Source organism: Halictus rubicundus, chromosome 1, assembly GCF_050948215.1.
Source record: "Halictus rubicundus isolate RS-2024b chromosome 1, iyHalRubi1_principal, whole genome shotgun sequence".
Taxonomy (NCBI): domain Eukaryota; kingdom Metazoa; phylum Arthropoda; class Insecta; order Hymenoptera; family Halictidae; genus Halictus; species Halictus rubicundus.
Window position 1 is genome coordinate 885,371 of NC_135149.1, and position 19,094 is coordinate 904,464.

Genomic DNA, 19,094 nt, shown 5'->3' on the forward strand with positions numbered 1-19,094 from the left:
CTTTCCTTCTGGCCTTGAAGTAGTTATCTAGAAGCATTAAAGGAAAGCGTTACAAGCATTTGTACATTTATGGTGTATAATAGTTGTAACTTACCGAAAGTGCTATTTTTAAAAATTTTTACTTTATATTTGGACCATAAATTGCTACTGGCCTCCATTTTTTTAAGGGCTGTGATTAAATGTGCCCTTTGGTACGGTGGCCAGTAACAATTTTCGCCCTCTAACCACCTGGACGGAACAGCCTCTACACTACCATCCTCTATAAACTGCACCACTGTCCACGTTTTCATTTCCATTCTGCAGTTGCCTAGAATTGGAAAATACAGTCAAAATTTGTGTAGCGTGACTGAATACAGTGAAATCTCGTTGTATAACAGTGCCAACTTTACGTTTCCAACGAAGAAGCTCGAGAGCTGTTGCGGCCACAACATTGCCCGATTTCGTATTCGTGTAGGTAAAAAGAACGGCGGTACATACAACGAGATTTCACTGTATTGTAGTTCACAGGATTATATAAAAAAAAAATATATAGCGAAAAAGCGTAAGAGAAAACACTAATGGTAACAAATAATAGCAATGAAAATACTTACTTGTCTGTGTGGATCTCGGGTGAAATAAATGAGGCTGAATGAGGCTCGTTGATACGTATGGTTCGTTATTTGTACGGATCGTCGACCGTCCTGTTCGAGCGTACGCGAGCACATGTTCGTCGTTTGCATTCGTTTGTCCGAACTTTTGTCTCGCCATTCGATTATTTTACAAACGACGATCGCCATCGGAACCGATCTTCGCGTATTCGTTTCCCGAGGATGGTCGCCGCCGCGCATACTATGTATCTGGTGGTTCGTCGGTGTGCTCGTTGCACAGGCCGCCACATCGAATTACTCAACAAAGGTATAACAAGAGGTATAACACTCTTGCAATAAAGTCTTATATTCTCAACGACAGTGTTGGTGGAATTTGTTATTTTCATTTCAGGTAAGTTTTTACTTTATATTTATTATTACTCATTTAAACATGACTGGCAAAAGGAAATAATGGAAAAATATTATATGCGTGCTAAAAGATCTTCGCGTCTATCGAACGATGCTACTCGTCAAGAAGCTTCTGCTCCATCGGGCATAATTATGCCCGATGATACATTATACGCAACATTCCTAAGTATACATGAAAACAATGTACTTATTTATTCGGATTCGTCGACAGAGAATGAAACTCCAAATTTCATCGATTCAATGCGCAGTTTAGCAACAGACAGTAGTAATACAAATGTTCATGTTCTTTTAGCAGACTGGGCTATAAAACATAATATTCCACACGTCGCGATTAACGATTTACTGGCAATACTAAAGAAGCCCATTCCAAGTAACTTGTCAACGGATGGCAGAACTCTTTTAAAAACATGTAAAAATAATATTGTTACTAAACCAATTGAGCCAGGGCATTATTACCATTTTCGTATAAAGAATGCCATATTAAATCTTTGTAAACATATAGACATTTCTTGTTTTAAAAATAATAAAATCCCTATTAACGTTTGTGTTGACGGTCTTCCTTTGTCAAAAAGTTCTAGTAGTCAAGTTTATCCCATTCTCTGTTGCCTCGCAGATTATAAAAATGTAGAAATGATTGGAATTTATCATGGCTATCAAAAGCCAGCAGACGTCAACAGTTTTTTATTCGATTTCGTTGAGGAAGCAATAATACTTGTAAATAGTGGATATATAATTAACGAACATTTGTATCATTTGCACGTAAAATCTTTTATTTGTGATGCTCCTGCAAAATCTTTTATTAAATGCGTAAAAGGTCATGCGGGATATCATTCTTGTACCAAATGTCACATAGAAGGAGATTTTATCGATAGCAGGGTATGTTTTACAGATTTGAATAGTATTAGATGTAGAACTGATCTTGAATTTAGATCAAAAGTTGATGATGACCATCATACCGGAACAAGTATTTTGCAAAGAATTCCAAATATTGATATGATCGATTCTTTTCCCTTAGATTATATGCACCTAATTTGTTTCGGTGTAATGAAAAAATTACTTTTAAATTTATGGTGCTGTGGCAAACCATCCACGAAAATTTCAAATTCACAATTTTCTAGTACATCAAATCCATTAGTTTCTTTAACAAAATGTATTCCGTTGGAATTCAATAGAAAACCACGAAGTTTAAATGAACTAAAACGATGGAAAGCAACTGAATTTAGACAATTTCTTCTTTATACCGGACCAGCAGTTTTGTTAAACAATTTAAGGAAAGACAAATATTTAAATTTTCTTTCGTTGCATCTAGCAATAACAATTTTATCTAATTCAAAACATTTTGACATTATTGAGTAAGTTTCGAAATTATTACATTATTTCGTAAAAACATTTAAAATGTTGTATGGGGCCCAGAATATGTCTCATAATATGCACAATCTCCTGCACATTACGGAGGATGTAAAAAATCATGGGCCTCTTGAAAATTTCAGTGCATTTCATTTTGAAAATTTTTTACAATCAATTTTAAAATCCATCCGTAAAAACGATAAAATATTGGAGCAAATAGTTAAGAGGCATAAAGAGAAGTGCAATGTTTTTAATGAAGAAAAGGTTCATTGTACAGAATTTCCAATTTTTAAAAATGAACATTTCACAGGGCCATTAATATCGAATATAATTGCTACAAAACAATTCAAGCGCGTTGATTTCCAGCATTTCAGTTTAAAAACTAGTAGTCCAGATAATTGTTGTTCTCTTAGGAATGGTCATATCATTATTGTAGAAAATGTAATATTTTCGGAAGACCTCTGCAAAATAGTTGGTAGACAATTTTCAAATTTAAAAGATTTTTATGAGAGTCCCTGCAAATCATCTAATTTTGGAATTTTCTTAGTAGAGTCTCCTTGTTTTGGACCTTTGGAAATTTTCAATATTACGGATGTTTTCCAAAAATATGTGAAATTAGAATTTCAAACCAAGATTATCCTTTTCCCATTGCTACATTGTTCCTCATAAATAAGTACATATGTTCGGATATTTTTCTTTTATATTGTAGTATCTAGTTTCAGCACTTTTAGCACGTATGCATATATGTAATAATTATGGCAAGCATTGCATGAAAGGATGCACCCTACCGATTTTGATAAAATTTATATAAGTATGTTGGAAAACTCAATATTTTGAACAAATTTTGTGTTCTATATGTACACACATGTTACCGCTGCTCGGCATTATTTTTCAAGGTATTTGTGAAAAAGTTTTGCTGCTACTACAATTCATTAATGAATCCGTTTCATGAATTGCCTGCTGGCCGCCGCGCGGTGCAAGGGACAAGCGGTAATCGTTTTACGACTTTCTGGGTTTTTCCAGCGACGTCGTCGCTGCCTAGGATTTCTTGCAGTAGTAGCAATAAAGTTTTTCGCAAATATCTCTAGAACTGACTATATTACATTTAAAAATCATGGAAATCGGTGAAGTGTCGACAGGACTAGTATCAACGTCAAACAAAACGAGACAGATGCATACCTCATGATCCGAGGTACCGATCAATTCGGCGGCGTCAGGAGAAAAGGCGGAAAAAGGAGCGGATTTGTGATATATAATGTATATTTTTATTATTAAACAATATTTATTGCTAAATTCTATTGCGAATATACATGTAATGTATTCTATAATAGTACTCAATTAACAATTTAGTTATTTAATTTTCCTAAATAAATAAACGTCTATTCGGTGGGTGGAAAATTGCGTTATATTGCGTTGCGTATGTACAGTTTGTAAAGCTTTTCTCTATTAGTTTACAATGATCGCATCGTTTGAGTGAGGTCTGTTGTTAATAATAATATAACATTTATAAACATGATTCCAAACGAAGGAACCTTGGATAAGAGCGTTGCGATAACTGTGATCTGTCAATTCAGTTTAAATACTTGTGAAAGCATGATGGACACGAACGGAACTGAATGAAGTGTAGAAATGCGTTCGCAAATAATTACAGTAGAGATATTCTATAAGAAATATTGCAGAGAAAGTAGGAGATTCAAAATCTTGTGAGCTACAGTATTAAAAAATAGTTATAAGAATTAAGGAAGTGTCCACATAATTTTGACAGGCAGTGCGTATAAATATAATCACAAATTGTTATAAATAAATACATATATTAGTTTTATACGTATATACGATTGTATTGTACCTAATGTATCTATTATATATAATTATCATCCATGTGTTTATAATAAATGATATTTTGAAAATTAATTTTTTTGTCATTCCTAGAAATAGTAAAATTAAAAACCAGTATTTTAGTCACTGTAAAGTAAACTGGTCCTTATCACAATATATATCTCCAACAAATTCCAACTATTCCAACTATTCCAACTAAGGATGTCTGAAATGAAACGTCTCGGGTGTTACGTATGGAGACGTTTCTCCACGTTCATTTCGATTAGAAGTTCTAATCTCTTTTCTGAGAACGAAAAGCGTCCCAACAGGCCCCTTGTACTCCTCTGGCAGTCTTTATATATATATCTCGTCGGTGCTGCCAGCCTTACGGGAGAATGTGTCGCTCGAAAAATGCGGTGCTGTCTACCGCCCTCTAGGATAGATTTTGTCTGGAGTAAGAAACAGAAGGCCAACGACGGTATCTCGTCGGTGCAGAAGACCACGAAGGAAATTCTCGTCGGTGAGAAGGTGAATCATCTGATCATCACGGAACCATATCGATTATCAAATGCTACATTCTCCGACGAACGTAAACAGATATTTTTTTTAGTGTTGCTTTTTAAGATTTAAAATATTGAAAGTAAAACTGATATCAAGGACAAAAAATTCGTAGAAATATTTTTCGTAAGAAAGTGTTAAAGCATAATTTTAGGAAAATCAATTTCTACTTCAAATTTCATATGAGGTACCTTAATTTGTAATTTAAAAATATTTCATGAACAAGCATTATTTCCTTACACTTTTTTTATAGATAATTGTTCCAAGAATCGATCTGTGGGAACAGAAATATGTTGAAAACCAGAGTAGCGTTTATTTAACGTACTATTCCGAATAGTATAGAGTTTGAGAGAGAATCACGTGGATGAATTAATATAATATAAAATAATATAATTGTAGGAGCAAAGATGGGCAAATTTTTATTGAAATAGACATTTCAAACAGCGAATAAAAGATAAAAAAATTATTTGTTACGCGTCAAATAAAAATAATTATGTTGAAGGAACAGGGTTATATAAGGCGGGTGCCTTAGAATAAGTGTTCAAATCAGGTGTACGTGACTGAGTCGTTTATTTATAAATAGAGTGATGTCGCGAGAGCGTCCGGGGTGGTTCAGCTAAAACCGGCGATTCACTTCGACTCGCGGCTGAACTGTTATTGCGACTTAGCAACGACCGGACTAGACTCTATAAGTGACTCGGCGGATAAGCGGCTGTGTCTAGACTTCGTGACTGACTCCTCGTCGGTAGTCTCTGCCTTATATTATCGAAAATGCTTGTCGGCTGATTGGTGGAAGTCCTTGCGAGGAACTTCCACCAATCCGTGCATTTTGCATAACACGCCCACGTTCCACGCCTCTCGTGCGTGAGAAGGGTGAGCGTGTCGTGCTGTTAAAAATCTAATTTTGGTGATGCAGCGGGGTGTCTTTCGGGCCCCGTGCTAAGTGCGGTACGTGACTGCTGGCTTACGTCAACGGGCCCAGCTTTCCCGGGTGATAGAAACCAGGCACGCGTCGCTGGGACACTCTAGGCTGGAGACCTTTAGACTACCCAAAATTTATGGCGTCCACTTGCGCTATTGAGTTCGTCGCTAGGAACTACAAGGACACATCTGTCCGCTAAGTGGCCAGAAACGTTAAAGACGTTTTCTCACAAATAGCGTCTTATGCTGTGCAAACCACATAAACCTTTCTTGGTGCTGGTGCGCTGAAGATTTCTCTTCCGGCGCCCCGCTAGCCGCTACAATGTTATCTCTATTCCACACGTAATGAACTTATTCGACGAATAAAGATTTTTTTTAAAGACCGACCAACAGCCTACAATGTAAGCAGATGGAGAATCCAGCATTATTGGCAATTTATGCTTTTATGTTTTTAATCAGAACAATATTGTTAATACGAATGAGTTGTACAGCTTATCCCGACCAAAATGAGTCCAAACACGACATCATTTGGACTGTCTTTAATGAGATTGTAATTTTGGTCGTAACATTACGTATCAGTGAAACTTGTTCGACTACACCCGAATTTGACCTCATTTTCATAAGGAATATCCCCTCCATTCGATCGTCACAATTTTATTGAACAATCTAAAAGTTTAAACTTTCATTCGTGCGCTGTATGTACGTCGCGGCGTCGACAATTATTTTAGCGACGATCAAACGACGCGGAGGAATTTCTGCGGTAGAAATCCTATCGAATTGTATGTTAAGTGGACTGTAGAACTTAATTGGAACGAGTCGATGGAGGTTTGAATAGTGTATTTTGACAATAGCAGCGAGATACAGTTTCGATGTTTTAAGCGTGACGGTTAGTGTGTTTCTCTCTTCTTTAAGGAAAGTGAAGACAAATATATAGGACTGGAAAGATGAAGCGGGGTGTATAGGGGTAGTCAGCAGGTAAAGGAAAATACGGTTTGCACATGTTGGCCTTGGAACAGTTTTAGGGACAGTTCGAAATATGATTTTGCAGGCCTTAACTATAACTTAGAATTACCCCAATTCGGCCCGTAGCGGCGGTTTATTGCGGTACCCCTCGGACATGCGGAAGCAGTAAACCTCTGTACGGTGCCCCATGCGCCCTTACAGGGAACCCCCAAGTACGGTGTTCCGTATCGGACGGAACATGCGCGATTCTCCACCCGTTTACATTGTATGCTGTTTGGTGGTCGCTGGATCTTCGACGTTCGGCGCTCGTCTGTCCTCGTCGGCCGTCGTCGCCGTTTATTCGTCGAGCTGGCAAAAGGTCCGAAGATTTATTCGAAGCCTTCGAATATATCTACAATTAAAAATATTAAACTCAGTCCAATCTGTACCGCGTTTAGTGTCATTTTAATCAAAAGAATGCCACGAATTAGTTGGCGCAAGTCCCATAAAAAAATAATGAAAAATAAAGAATTTTTGCAATTGTATTGGTAGTTGTTTCACACCGATATCTCGCGGCTCTACGAGCTCGGGACTTCAAAGACCAACGACTCGAATCGAGCATTATTGGCAATTTATACTTTTATGTTTTTAATCAGAACAATATTGTTAAGACGAATGAGTTGTAGAACTTATCCCGATCAAAATGAGTCCAAACTCGACATCATTTGGACTGTCTTTAATGAGATTCTAATTTTTACCGTAACATTACGTATCAGTGAAACTTGTTCGATTATACTCGAATTTGACCTCATTTTCATAAGGAAAATCCCCTCCATTCGTTCGTCACAATTTTATGAGGATATATTGAAAAATCTAAAAGTTTAAACTTTCATTCGTGCGCGATTCTCCATCCGCTTACATTGTATGTCGTCTGTCGTCGCTGGGTCTTTGAAGCTCGGCGCTCGGCAAAAGTTATTCGAAGCTTTATTCGAAGCCTTCGAATAAAAGATACAGATAAAAGATGAAAAAATTATTCGAAGTTCGAATAAATCCGCTTCGAATAAAAAAATTATCTTCATTCGTCGGATAAATTCTCGTCGAATAAAATTATTTATCTGATACTCGTCGAATAAAGATACTTTTTTTATTCGAACCTTCGAATAACGAATAAAGATAAAGTATTTTTTATTCGAATCGTTATTTAAATAATTTTTTATCTAAATAATGCCCAACTCTGGCCACAGGTGCCTTTTGGAAGGACAGCCCACCTGTTATCTTAACATTCTTTTAAAGTCCTTTTTTTACAGTCGCAGAGGAAGAAACGCTCTGTATTTTGGATTTCAAGTAATTGTAGACACTTGTATGATTCTGTTATATATACTACTTTGACAAAATTAGAAAATAAAAATTATGTGGCGTGTGTAATGTCGTACAAAGCAGTTTTAGATGAATGATAATGTGTTCAGGAACTGTTACAGAAATATGTAAGATCACCCTGTCGATGAAGTATCGAATGCGGTTTATGACACGAGCGACTGGAATCCACCTCTTTTGAGGAGTTTAGTACACACTGCATGTCTAGCCTTCCTTTAATTAGTTTTGGAGGCAGGTCTCTGGAAGTTGTGGATGCATTCGTTTGTATGGTCTGGCTTGCGACTCAATAGGGATTGTTAGCGTACCATAAAACTCCAGATGTGACACAGAACACAGGTAGGTGTGCTGGGCGCTACGTCACCAACGCACTAAAGGACTGAAATGAAGGAAACACTTTTATTTTTTCAATGATCGTCGTAAAAAATTGTTCTTCCTTGAATATGGATGGTACCATGGTATTGGGTTGTAAAGGGGTGTTAAACAGAGCTGCAATGCAGCCCATAAAAAATTAGTAGAACGGTGAAATAAAGAGTAAACTAGAATGTTTTCGAGTAAAATTATTTAAAAATAGTTCTAATGTGTTTTTAAAGTCATCTAGTAAAAATCTTATGGTGCTGAGGTGGAAAAAATATTTATTCATGAAAGAAAATTTTTTTTAATTAATAATAACAGTAGCTATATATATGAAAAAATTTAAGATAGTGTTGATGACAATAGCTCATTATTAAATTAATATTCAGTTTGGTCGCTTTTAAACTTCGATATGAGATCAGTATTTGTTCGAATTTTTCCGGATTTTCCATTTTTTACAACTAAAGTTTGCAACTACAAACTTGGAAAAAAAAATAAAATACGTATCATTACAATTAATATTATTCTTAATTTATATTAATTAGAGATTTTGTACACAAGATTTACATGTTAGTTACATATTTCATATACAACAATTAAGCTGTACGTTCTAATCCTGGTTAAAAAAATAATGTGCGTTCAGTTTTATGCTAAAAGACTGACCGGTTCTGTCCCAGGAAAGACTGACCGGTTCTGTGCCATGCTAAAAGACTGACCGGTTCTGTCCCAGGAAAGACTGACCGGTTCTGTGCCATGCTAAAAGACTGACCGGTTCTGTTCCAGGAAAGACTGACCGGTTCTGTGCCATGCTAAGGCTGAGCAGATGTCAGCACTATATCGGGAACGCCGAAAACCCGGGCGTGAGCACTCTCATTCCTCTCTGGTAGTACCAGGTAGTACTCGAGATACAGAGTAACTTTTAAAGCATGTCTTGAGCATGTCTTAAAGCATGTCAAAGTAACTTTTATGCATGATTATTCGAAGTATACAAGATACTCGATTCTCATTAAGATTTCTAATTAAAATTACTCGGTATTTCATATCGTGTGACACGAAACAGTATAATAAGGTGACTGGCGTACTCCTACATCTCGTCTGTGATATTGGTTCCACAATATTAGTTCCGACCGATACGGTAGGATGTGACACAAAAATGGTAAGGGGGCTCTAGAGCCCCGCGGACGTGAGACAAAAAAATACATTGGGTGATTGGTCTACTCCTGTACCTCGTCTGTAGTAAAATGCATCATCTTGTAAGTGTCGTTTTCAACCACGCGGTTTGAACGACAGATTGTTAATGTAAATAAGCATCGTAGGATTAAGCATCGTGTCTAAATTATCCCCAACGTCTTCATATTCGTTCAAACCTAACCGCGGGGTCCACAGTCCGTCGTTCAAACCGCGCGGTTTTTGCCGTGTCTGAACTAGGGCTAAGTTCTGTGTCTATCGATCTGATGCCGTCGCGTCGCCGCGTGATGCTTTGCAATGTCGTGCACGCACGCTACTCGTTTACATATGTAATCGTATAGCGGATATGCATATTCGTATGTGTCTAATTCAATCGTTTCCAGTTTTTTTTTTTTTTGATAATATAAATGATATTCAAAATGGAAATCGCTGAACGACAGGTCATTCGGATCGTACGAAAATGTGTGAGAAAAGTCAAGTTTGAAATTCATAATTGACGGGAATCTATCAATCGTCTACGAGGAATGTTGCCAGTTGTTTGCAAAGGTTCTCCGAAGAATTTAGCTGGAACGTGTTTCAATTGTCGTTTGATCGTAAACAATAATCGTAAATAATAAGCAAAAGTGCTTGATCGCAAAGGAGGTGTATAGTTATTCTCGTAAAACAAATTCTATTCCTGCAATATCGATTTTACCGGATGAGCACTAGACATGCGTTTAACGCTTCAGCGTCATCATAATATTGAATGCTTTCCTGAAAAAAGTTTCCTGTTTCTACGCGTTACTCGTCGTACAACACATCATAAAATGCTGCAGTTCAAGCGTAATTTCCTGAATTCGCAGTGACGTTTCATACATGTGCGTTTCTACGTGTAACGTAAGTACCTAGACGTTTCTGGTTTTTGCACACCTTCCTCGGTATCCCGTTGCTTGTCGGCGGTATTTTATACTGATATCTACATATTTCGACCTGTAAAGAAGTAAAGGGATGGAACACGTTCAGAGTCTCCATTATCCATTTCCATTTCCATTGAATTCTACGATACAATATAGTTTGCGTGGTGTGCACATTAGAATGGGCATCGTTGTTTATTATCCGAATAGAGTAATTTTCCTTCGGAAAAGTTTTCTGCGAAAAAGAAAGAAACTTTTCGAATCCTTCAATTTGTCGTCGTTGCGTAAAACTTGGATCTGTTATCGGATCGTTTGACATGAATAAATTAAATTCGGATTCTAAAAGAGCGAGGACCACTGCCACCGCTACCGTCACCGCTACCACGCAAGTACAAATTACTTAAAAGGTTTCCGCCCAATCAAACGTACATAGCTCCCGAACATCCTGTACAATAGAGCCACGTTTACGAAACGGTCAGGTTAAATCAATGTCAAGGTCTGAACGTTTTCATGTTTTATTTTACCACGTAGTTTTTTCCTAATCGGGATACGTTGAACGAGAAGCGACAGTCATACAGAATAGATCGTGCTCGCGATTGCCATGCCGATTGCCAATTACAATAGATAGTTTTGCAATAAGGCGTATTTGATTGCGATAAGAATCGATCGGTTCGCTTGGAAATTATTAAACCACGTTTCGAGTGTCGTTTGATGTTGAGGAACGCGCGAAACTTCCTAGTTGTTCGAAAGTTCAATGGTTTTATTTTGAAACAGAAGAAAAATAAAGAAGCGAGTGCGCGAAACCATGAGCAAGGTGACTACGATGAAAGGGAAGACATTGTATTCTTGTTGTTTTCAGTAAGAGTAATATGACTGCTGCCGCCGTTAACATAGGTGATGTGCAAGCTCTGCAAACCTTAACGACTCATACGAGTGACGTGACGAGCGTTGATTTCGCTAGCGATTGTGTATTGGTGACTGGATCGGGGTAAGATTATCGTTCTACCATACATACTGTACTGTAGTGTACATACGTGTACAATATCAAAACAATGCATATACTTGCTGCCTGCTGCGGTATATGTATAGTATGCCCGTTACTTTGATTGTTAGAGATAAGCGCATTCGAGTCTGGCAATGGAAAGCGTGCAGCGGATACGTGGAAGCGTGCTTTTCACCTTTGATTGGACACAAATATGGCATTACGTCGGTGAAAGTAAGCCCCCGAGCGACAATGTTGGCTTCGGCTAGCATAGACGGGACAACGCTATTGTGGAATTTACGGGTATGCTTTGAATTTGACTGAATAAGATTTTGCCACTCGTCGAATATGCTTGTCGCTTCTCTCCTCAGACGGGATTGAAAATTCACACTATGGTTCAAGTGGGTGGCGAAGCTGTAAGAGTTTGTAGATTCTCGTCAGACTCTACGTTACTCGCAACTGCCGGAGATTACGGACAAGTATGTCTTTGGGATTTGATTCGACGCAATTTAATCAAGTAAAAAATCTCATGTTCTTTTTGGGTAACATTTATTTATTTGTTCGTACGTGTGCACGTGCGCGCGCGCATGTGCGTGCGTGCCTGCGTGTGTGCGTGCGCGTTTATGGAACGAAACGATACCTATGTTCACATACTGTACTGTATAGATCTTTCCAAAAGCACGATGGTGCTATACAGAGCGTATGCTTTTCGCCGGACTCGAGTTGGTTGATTACAAGTTGCACCTTTGGGGTCTTAAAATTATTTTCCACTGCCGATATTATCGACTCGTCGTGCATGTCTGATAAACAAGCAATTACCGCGTTTGCCTGGATAGACGATGCTCATGATTTAGGTGTCGTTTCTTGCGATTTTTCGACTTCTCAAGAAGTTACAAGTACGTAAACGACACGATATCTTCCTACCTACCTACCTACTATACTACTATATAGTATATATACCTACTCTTTTGCATACATACATACATAGCTAGCTAAATATACGGTTCCTACACATATATATTAGTCGTTGAAATCATACTAAAATCGGTATGGAATTGGTAATGTTATGTTGCGTTCTCCGTACGCAGGCAATGAACCATTCACGAAGCTGTATCAACTGGTCACGTGCGGGAACGATCATTGCGTAAAATTATGGGATGTAACGGTGATACAAGCAAAGGGTCAAGCTCAAGCGTTCACTGCCAAAATAACCGTCTGTAGAATTCTGGAGAAGCATAGTAGTGCCTTGACTTGCGTTCGTTTCAACTCGAACGGATTATATGTGGTCAGTAGTGGCCTTGACAAAACAGCGGTAATCTGGGAAACGGTAGGTTTTCGCTGCAACAATTCGCTACTCAATTTCGAAAGATGGAATACGATGCACGGACATCATCACGAACGATGAGACAACTGAAACAACTTTCATTTCCAGAACACGGGTAAGGTAGCGGCGATATTGTCGGGTCACAATAGATACGTGGCGTGCTGCGCATTTTCGAGAGACGGACATTTAGTAGCGACTGGTACTATTGATAGTATTTATGTACTTTGTTGGCGTAAACGAAAGAAACGCGTGTCGACGCGTTTCGACGCGATCGACAGGCGTTTCTACATGCAATTGTTATTTTTTTTTATATATATATGTACAATGATCGTTACAATAATATCTACTTGTATACATGGTGCAGGGTCCAACGACAAGTCTGTGATCGTTTGGGATTTAACGGGCAGTTTGTGCCTCGACTCGGAACTCTCGCGAAACTCTGTGTCCACGGCATTGCCGATGACAGACCACGAAAAGGTAGAGATCGCGGTTCGCGAACACGGTAACGTGGAACGTGCAAAATCGTTGGAAGATTATCGCGAGTTTGTAGGTACTTACATGCAACCCGACCTTTGTTCCGTAGAGCGCGATACACGAACACGATGTGATGAAAAATGCAGAGACGTCGGTCAACGACGTGCAACTTGTCCAAAGATTAGAAGAGCAGAGTGGTGTAGTAAACAGCGTAGCTTGTTATGGAAACCACCTTATCGCTTCCGGATCGGGGTTAGCCGACATGAATTCATTGAATAGAACTGTGTCAAATGCAATTACAGTAGGGCGTCAATTATCCGAACTAATTGGGACCGAGGTGGTTCGGAAAATCGAATTCTTCGGATAATCGAACAGTTTTAAAATTACTTAACTCAATACAAGAGCTGCTGTACTTAGAAATGTGTACTCAAAATATATGTATTGATACATAGTAATTATACACATACAGTTGATGCTAACAAAACTTATTGGTTAAAGTAATCATTAATTTGTTTTCGAACCATCGAAGATTGTCTCTCCATTCACTGGTTCGGATAATCGACGCTCTACTGTATTGTTGTACGAGGAATTTTTCATTCGAGGCACTCGCCTATTTATGTGTACGTACAAACTTGATCTATTAATCCTTCCCTAATGCAGGGGCAAGTTGGTACGCGTGTGGAGCATCGAAACCGTCGAGGAAGTGGAAGATTGTGGCGACGCTGTTATTAAATGTCAAGAGAAATCTTACAGTCCATTGGATGGTCACAAATATAGTATAAATCATGTGGAATTCAGTCCTTGCGGTACTATGCTCGCTTCTTGTTCTTTAGACGGTACCGCTATCATCTGGAATACGGAGGTACATATATGTAGTACGTGCGCGTGATCGTGCGCGCACATGCACGTATATAACTTATCTATTATGATACATATTATACATATTGTAAGTTAGGTAAACATATATGTACGTTTTTCATTCTTGATTACAATGGACGCTGCCGTAGAATGGGTGCCAAGCAAAATCTTCTTTCGTAAACTCGGGTTACGGTATTCGTGTTTGTCGATGGTCACCGGATGGATCCAAACTTGCTACAGCTGGAGACGACGAAAGAGCAACGTTATGGGATGTGAACGATATGGTGGAACTTCGGTATTTCAATCGTATTTCTAGTTATGTTGTATATGTCTGCCTTTGTTCAATGAATTTCCGTCGAAAATAGGTCTTTTCTCCCTGGTGTTACTATTACACATGTACATACATACATACATACATACATGTATAGTATATTTGTATGTATAATATCGCATTGTGTAATATGAAACATTGTAATAGTAGAATTAAATAAAAAAGGAAAACGGACTGGGAACTAGGATAGTTATCAAAACTGTGATGACACAGTATTTTCAGAGGTCATTCCGATGCAGTGAACGCAATCGCTTTTACGCATGATTCTCGTTATTTGGTGACGGCTTGCAATGAAGGAACTTGGAGATTATTCGATACCATGGACGATAAGGGTAGTAACGTTGCTTTGATGATCTGCGAGGAAGCGCACGACTTGGGCGTTCAAGGTTGCGATTTTAGTCCAACATGCAATTATAGCTTTACAGGTAAGCGAATCGATCTCGAAGTGTGACAAAACATGTATCATTGTATCGTTCGCTCTACATATACATACTACATATTGCTCGTACATTACTTTGGAAAGCCGGCAGAAGACTGACGGACGATGGTAGGCAATGTTATTTGTTAGCAACAAGCGGCAACGACTCGTTGGTCAAGTTGTGGCAAATTACAACGCCTAAAGATAGCGAGACGCTCACGACAGGGAGCGGTAGTGCCGGGTGTAACGATTCGGAGGGCCAGTTTAAACAGAAAAAGGTTTTGACTGGACACGGTGGTAACGTGACGTGCGTTAAATTTTCTCCGATTCAAGGTGAAATGCTAGGAAGCGTAGCAACGGACAGAACAGCTCGTATTTGGAGTATTGTGAGTACTCGGGAGTGTTCACACATCCGCCGCACGTCGCATCGCGTCGCGTCGTACGTATGAAATGAGATACCGCGTCTGTACTTACGTGTACGCTGTGATTTTAGTACTCTGGAGATTGCCTGTACGTACTGGAACAACACGAAAGCCTCGCAACCTCTTGTACATTTTCCGAGAATATGTCACTTTTTATTACAGGTTAATGCATTCAAGTTTATTTCATACGCGCATATGCGCATTCGTGCGTTCGTACCCAGAGATACTATTCAATACGTATCGGTCTCATAGTTTCAATAAAATCGCTAACCAAGTCCTTTTAACGAACAGGTGCATTGGACAAAACTATTCTAATCTGGAAAATACCACAGCAGCTGATTTCGCAGAACATCTTGATCGATAATTTGAAACGGAACAGGAAACAGGTAGAGAACGTTAAATACTCGAAATACGGCAGTTTTTCTAATGACAACGCGCGACAGTGAAATTCATAAGAAATTACTAACACTGCGAAACTTGTATGTAATACACCAGGTTGCAGACTGGAGGATTGATGACACTTTAAAATGGCTGCAGGAAATAGGATTGTCAGCATTGGCAAAGAGAGCCCGTGTATCGTCTCTGACTGGTCGTCGACTGCTTACTGTGTCGGACGACCAATTAACGCGAATGCTACAAATCGAACAAGATGAACAAGTACGGCGGAGGATATCGCGATTTATCGTGATATACAGTGAATTCTCGTTACGAATCAGTGCCAACCTTACGATTTGGAGTCAGGGGAACTAAGCTCGAGAACCGTCTGTCGAGCTACGTGCAACATTGTAACGGAGAAAGACTCAGTCTTCTCAATCTTCTCTGATTTTCTCAGTCTTCTTGTCACTATCGGTTAGTAGTCATAGGCTTATGACTTATAGACGAATGTGTCTCTTCGGTTTCCAGCGTGCCCTGTGTATTTCAAATGCGACGCTCGGCAAGAACCTCAGATTTCGTCTAAGATTCAGTCGCCAGAATCGCGCAACTGACTCGTAACGAGAATTCCACTGTAGATATAATGATAATAGTGTACCTGAAGAATTCCATCAAAGAAGAATTTACATCATTTCCGTATGTACCTACATCATTTCAATGTGTATATTTATCTTTTTAGATGGCCGATGTGTTTAAAACTCAACTATATTGGTTGAAACGCGAAGAAAGCAATGTCGTAGAAGCCTCCATAGACGATGCTGAAATTCCTCATGAATTTTTATGTCCTATCACGCATGAAATAATGAAGGAACCTGTTCGATGCTCCGGTATGAGATGATATATTACAGTGCATACATTGGGTATACAGTGCGTGATATATGGCGCCGGCTCTTGCGATACACGCTAGCAATAGACCGATTAGGTTCGCAACGAAAATGAGATCGATAACTGCCGTTATCGTACACGGCAATTGCCGTACGATCGCGTACCTTTAATATGTACCACTATTTCGAATGGTCAAAGTCGTCGAAATAATGTTATGTTATGTTGCGGTTACGGTATACTGAAACCGACCGTATAGTAAATTATTTGTGAAATGTTATTTGGTACATTGAACCCTTGTGCGTTCAAGAAAACGTAAAGGATTTGAATGCTTTATGCGAGCCGTAGGTATCGTGGGCGCCGTTGCTGTATAATCGATAACTGTGTTCGTAATATACATACAGTGGTGACGCTTATTAACATTCGGACCCTCTTAAAAAGACGATAACTTTTTTAATATTGGACCATAAATTTCCAAAAAAATTTTTTCACATCAGGGAGTAAACTAATTGTTCTAACTTTTCCAAAAACTCCAAGTCGTATGGTCCAATATTTAAAAAGTTATCGTCTTTTTAAGAGTGTTCGAATATTAATAAGCGTCAGTGTACATATACATATATGTATACAGTAAAGTCTTGATGTAACAATTAGCCGGCCGGAGCTGTACGATCTTAGTCAGTTCGCCTGTTAGTTTGTTAGATCAAGACTTGTTACTGTGTAACATCGCAATCGTGTCATCATTTCCTCGTTTTCTCAGATGGATTCACGTATGAGAGAGCAGCGATAAACGAATGGTTTTTATGTGGAAAATATACAAGTCCTATGACCAATAAATCTCTCCAAGACACTTCGTTTGTACCGAACGTTGAACTCAGAAATATGATATATACTTTTCTTCATGGAAGGCGGCCAGAAACTTGAGAGACCGATGCTTATAGTAGTTTCCAGGTTACATATTAGAGCACCGTACGAATTTTACAAGAGTCAATGAAAAACATTTTCTTCTATTGTTATTTGATAGTTGATATTTGATATGTGTACATATCTATATATGTATCTCTACACCTTTCGATAGTTTCGCACACGAAGTTTCTCATTTGAAATGGTCAAGTGTACGAGAAAATATTTTATTTATACGATTACATAACGTATGCACTGCGCACACATTATTCTACGAAAAGGACCAACAACGTTACGCAAATATACGCACAAAGAATCGTTGAAGAATACAATGATCCAACTGTTATCGTTTCAGGTTGGAAAATATTTATCAAAGTCGTTAGAGTGAATTAATTCCTATATGTACATTTTTCCATAATCGTATGAACGCATATGATGACTTCTTGATACACGACAGAAAATTAATGGCACTGTTTATAGAAGTAGAACATTTTATGAAATTCTAAAACAGTTGGTCACTGTTTGTACAAGTACAAGTATCTACTATTATGTATATGTATATGAGTATATGTATACTCCAACTCGATGTATTTTCAAAATGATAACAATAATTATTCATCGCAAGAAACACGATACATCGTTGTATGATGGCGATAAAAAAGTATTGTAAAAATTGCGATATTATATTATATTATATCCATACATATATACGTATGTATTTCGTATGTCTAATATATAATACTATGTTTTACAAAAACATAGTTAACATAGTTAATTTAAACAAAATATCGCACACATCTCGAGTAATTTAGAGCCCCCTTACCATTTCTATGTCACATCCTACCGTATCGGTCGAAACTAATATTATGGAACTAATATCCCAGACGAGATGTAGAAGTAAAGCAGTCCAGTCATCTTATCACAAACGAGGTATAGGCACCGACAGAGAGGATAGGAGAGTGCTCACGCCCGGGGTTTCGACGTTCCCACTTTCGTTACATCGCCGCTTTAGCATGGCACAGAACCGTGTCGTCTTTCCTGAAACAGAACCGTGCCACCGACGAGATACATACAGACTGCCAGCCTTACGGGAGAATGTGTCGCTTGAAAAATACGGTGTTGTCTACCGCCCTCTAGGATAGATTTTGCCTGGAGTAAGAAACAGAAGGCCAACGACGGTATCTCGTCGGTGCAGAAGACCACGAAGGAAATTCTCATCGGTGAGAAGGTGAATCATCTGATCATCACGGAACCATATCGATTATCAAATGCTACATTCTCCGACGAACGTAAACAGATATTTTTTTTTAGTGTTGCTTTTTAAGATTTAAAATATTGAAAGTAAAACTGATATCAAGGACAAAAAATTCGTAGAAATATTTTTCGTAAGAAAGTGTTAAAGCATAATTTTAGGAAAATCAATTTCTACTTCAAATTTCATATGAGGTACCTTAATTTGTAATTTAAAAATATTTCATGAACAAGCATCATTTCCTTACACTTTGTTTTTATAGATAATTGTTCCAAGAATAGTATAGAGTTTGAGAGAGAATCACGTGGATGAATTAATATAATATAAAATAATATAATTGTAGGAGCAAAGATAGGCAAATTTTTATTGAAATAGACATTTCAAACAGCGAATAAAAGATAAAAAAATGATTTGTTACGCATCAAATAAAAATAATTATGTTATCTCTATTCCACACGTAATGAATTTATTCGACGAATAAAGATTTTTTTATAA

At 38.2% G+C, this 19,094-nt stretch overlaps 1 protein-coding gene across 3 annotated transcripts; it reads left to right on the top strand.

Moving 5' to 3' along the window:
- The first annotated feature begins 9,819 nt into the window (after positions 1-9,819).
- Positions 9,820-18,049, top strand: LOC143362597 (WD repeat, SAM and U-box domain-containing protein 1). Of its 3 annotated transcripts, none has more exons than XM_076803023.1 (18): positions 9,820-10,367; positions 11,244-11,372; positions 11,498-11,669; positions 11,738-11,883; positions 12,033-12,262; positions 12,455-12,693; positions 12,799-12,889; positions 13,055-13,167; positions 13,274-13,416; positions 13,825-14,026; positions 14,172-14,317; positions 14,567-14,778; positions 14,877-15,157; positions 15,265-15,355; positions 15,485-15,579; positions 15,689-15,850; positions 16,305-16,452; positions 17,205-18,049. In XM_076803023.1, exons 2-18 carry the CDS (start codon positions 11,254-11,256, stop codon positions 17,366-17,368), a joined length of 2,754 nt encoding a protein of 917 aa, XP_076659138.1. In that variant the 5' UTR covers positions 9,820-10,367; positions 11,244-11,253; the 3' UTR covers positions 17,369-18,049. The 3 variants fall into 3 exon arrangements, with proteins under 3 accessions (XP_076659138.1, XP_076659059.1, XP_076659219.1); XM_076802944.1 differs by lacking the exon at positions 9,820-10,367 and adding an exon at positions 10,858-10,880; XM_076803104.1 differs by lacking the exon at positions 9,820-10,367 and adding an exon at positions 10,908-11,177.
- Positions 18,050-19,094: the final 1,045 nt, after the last annotated feature.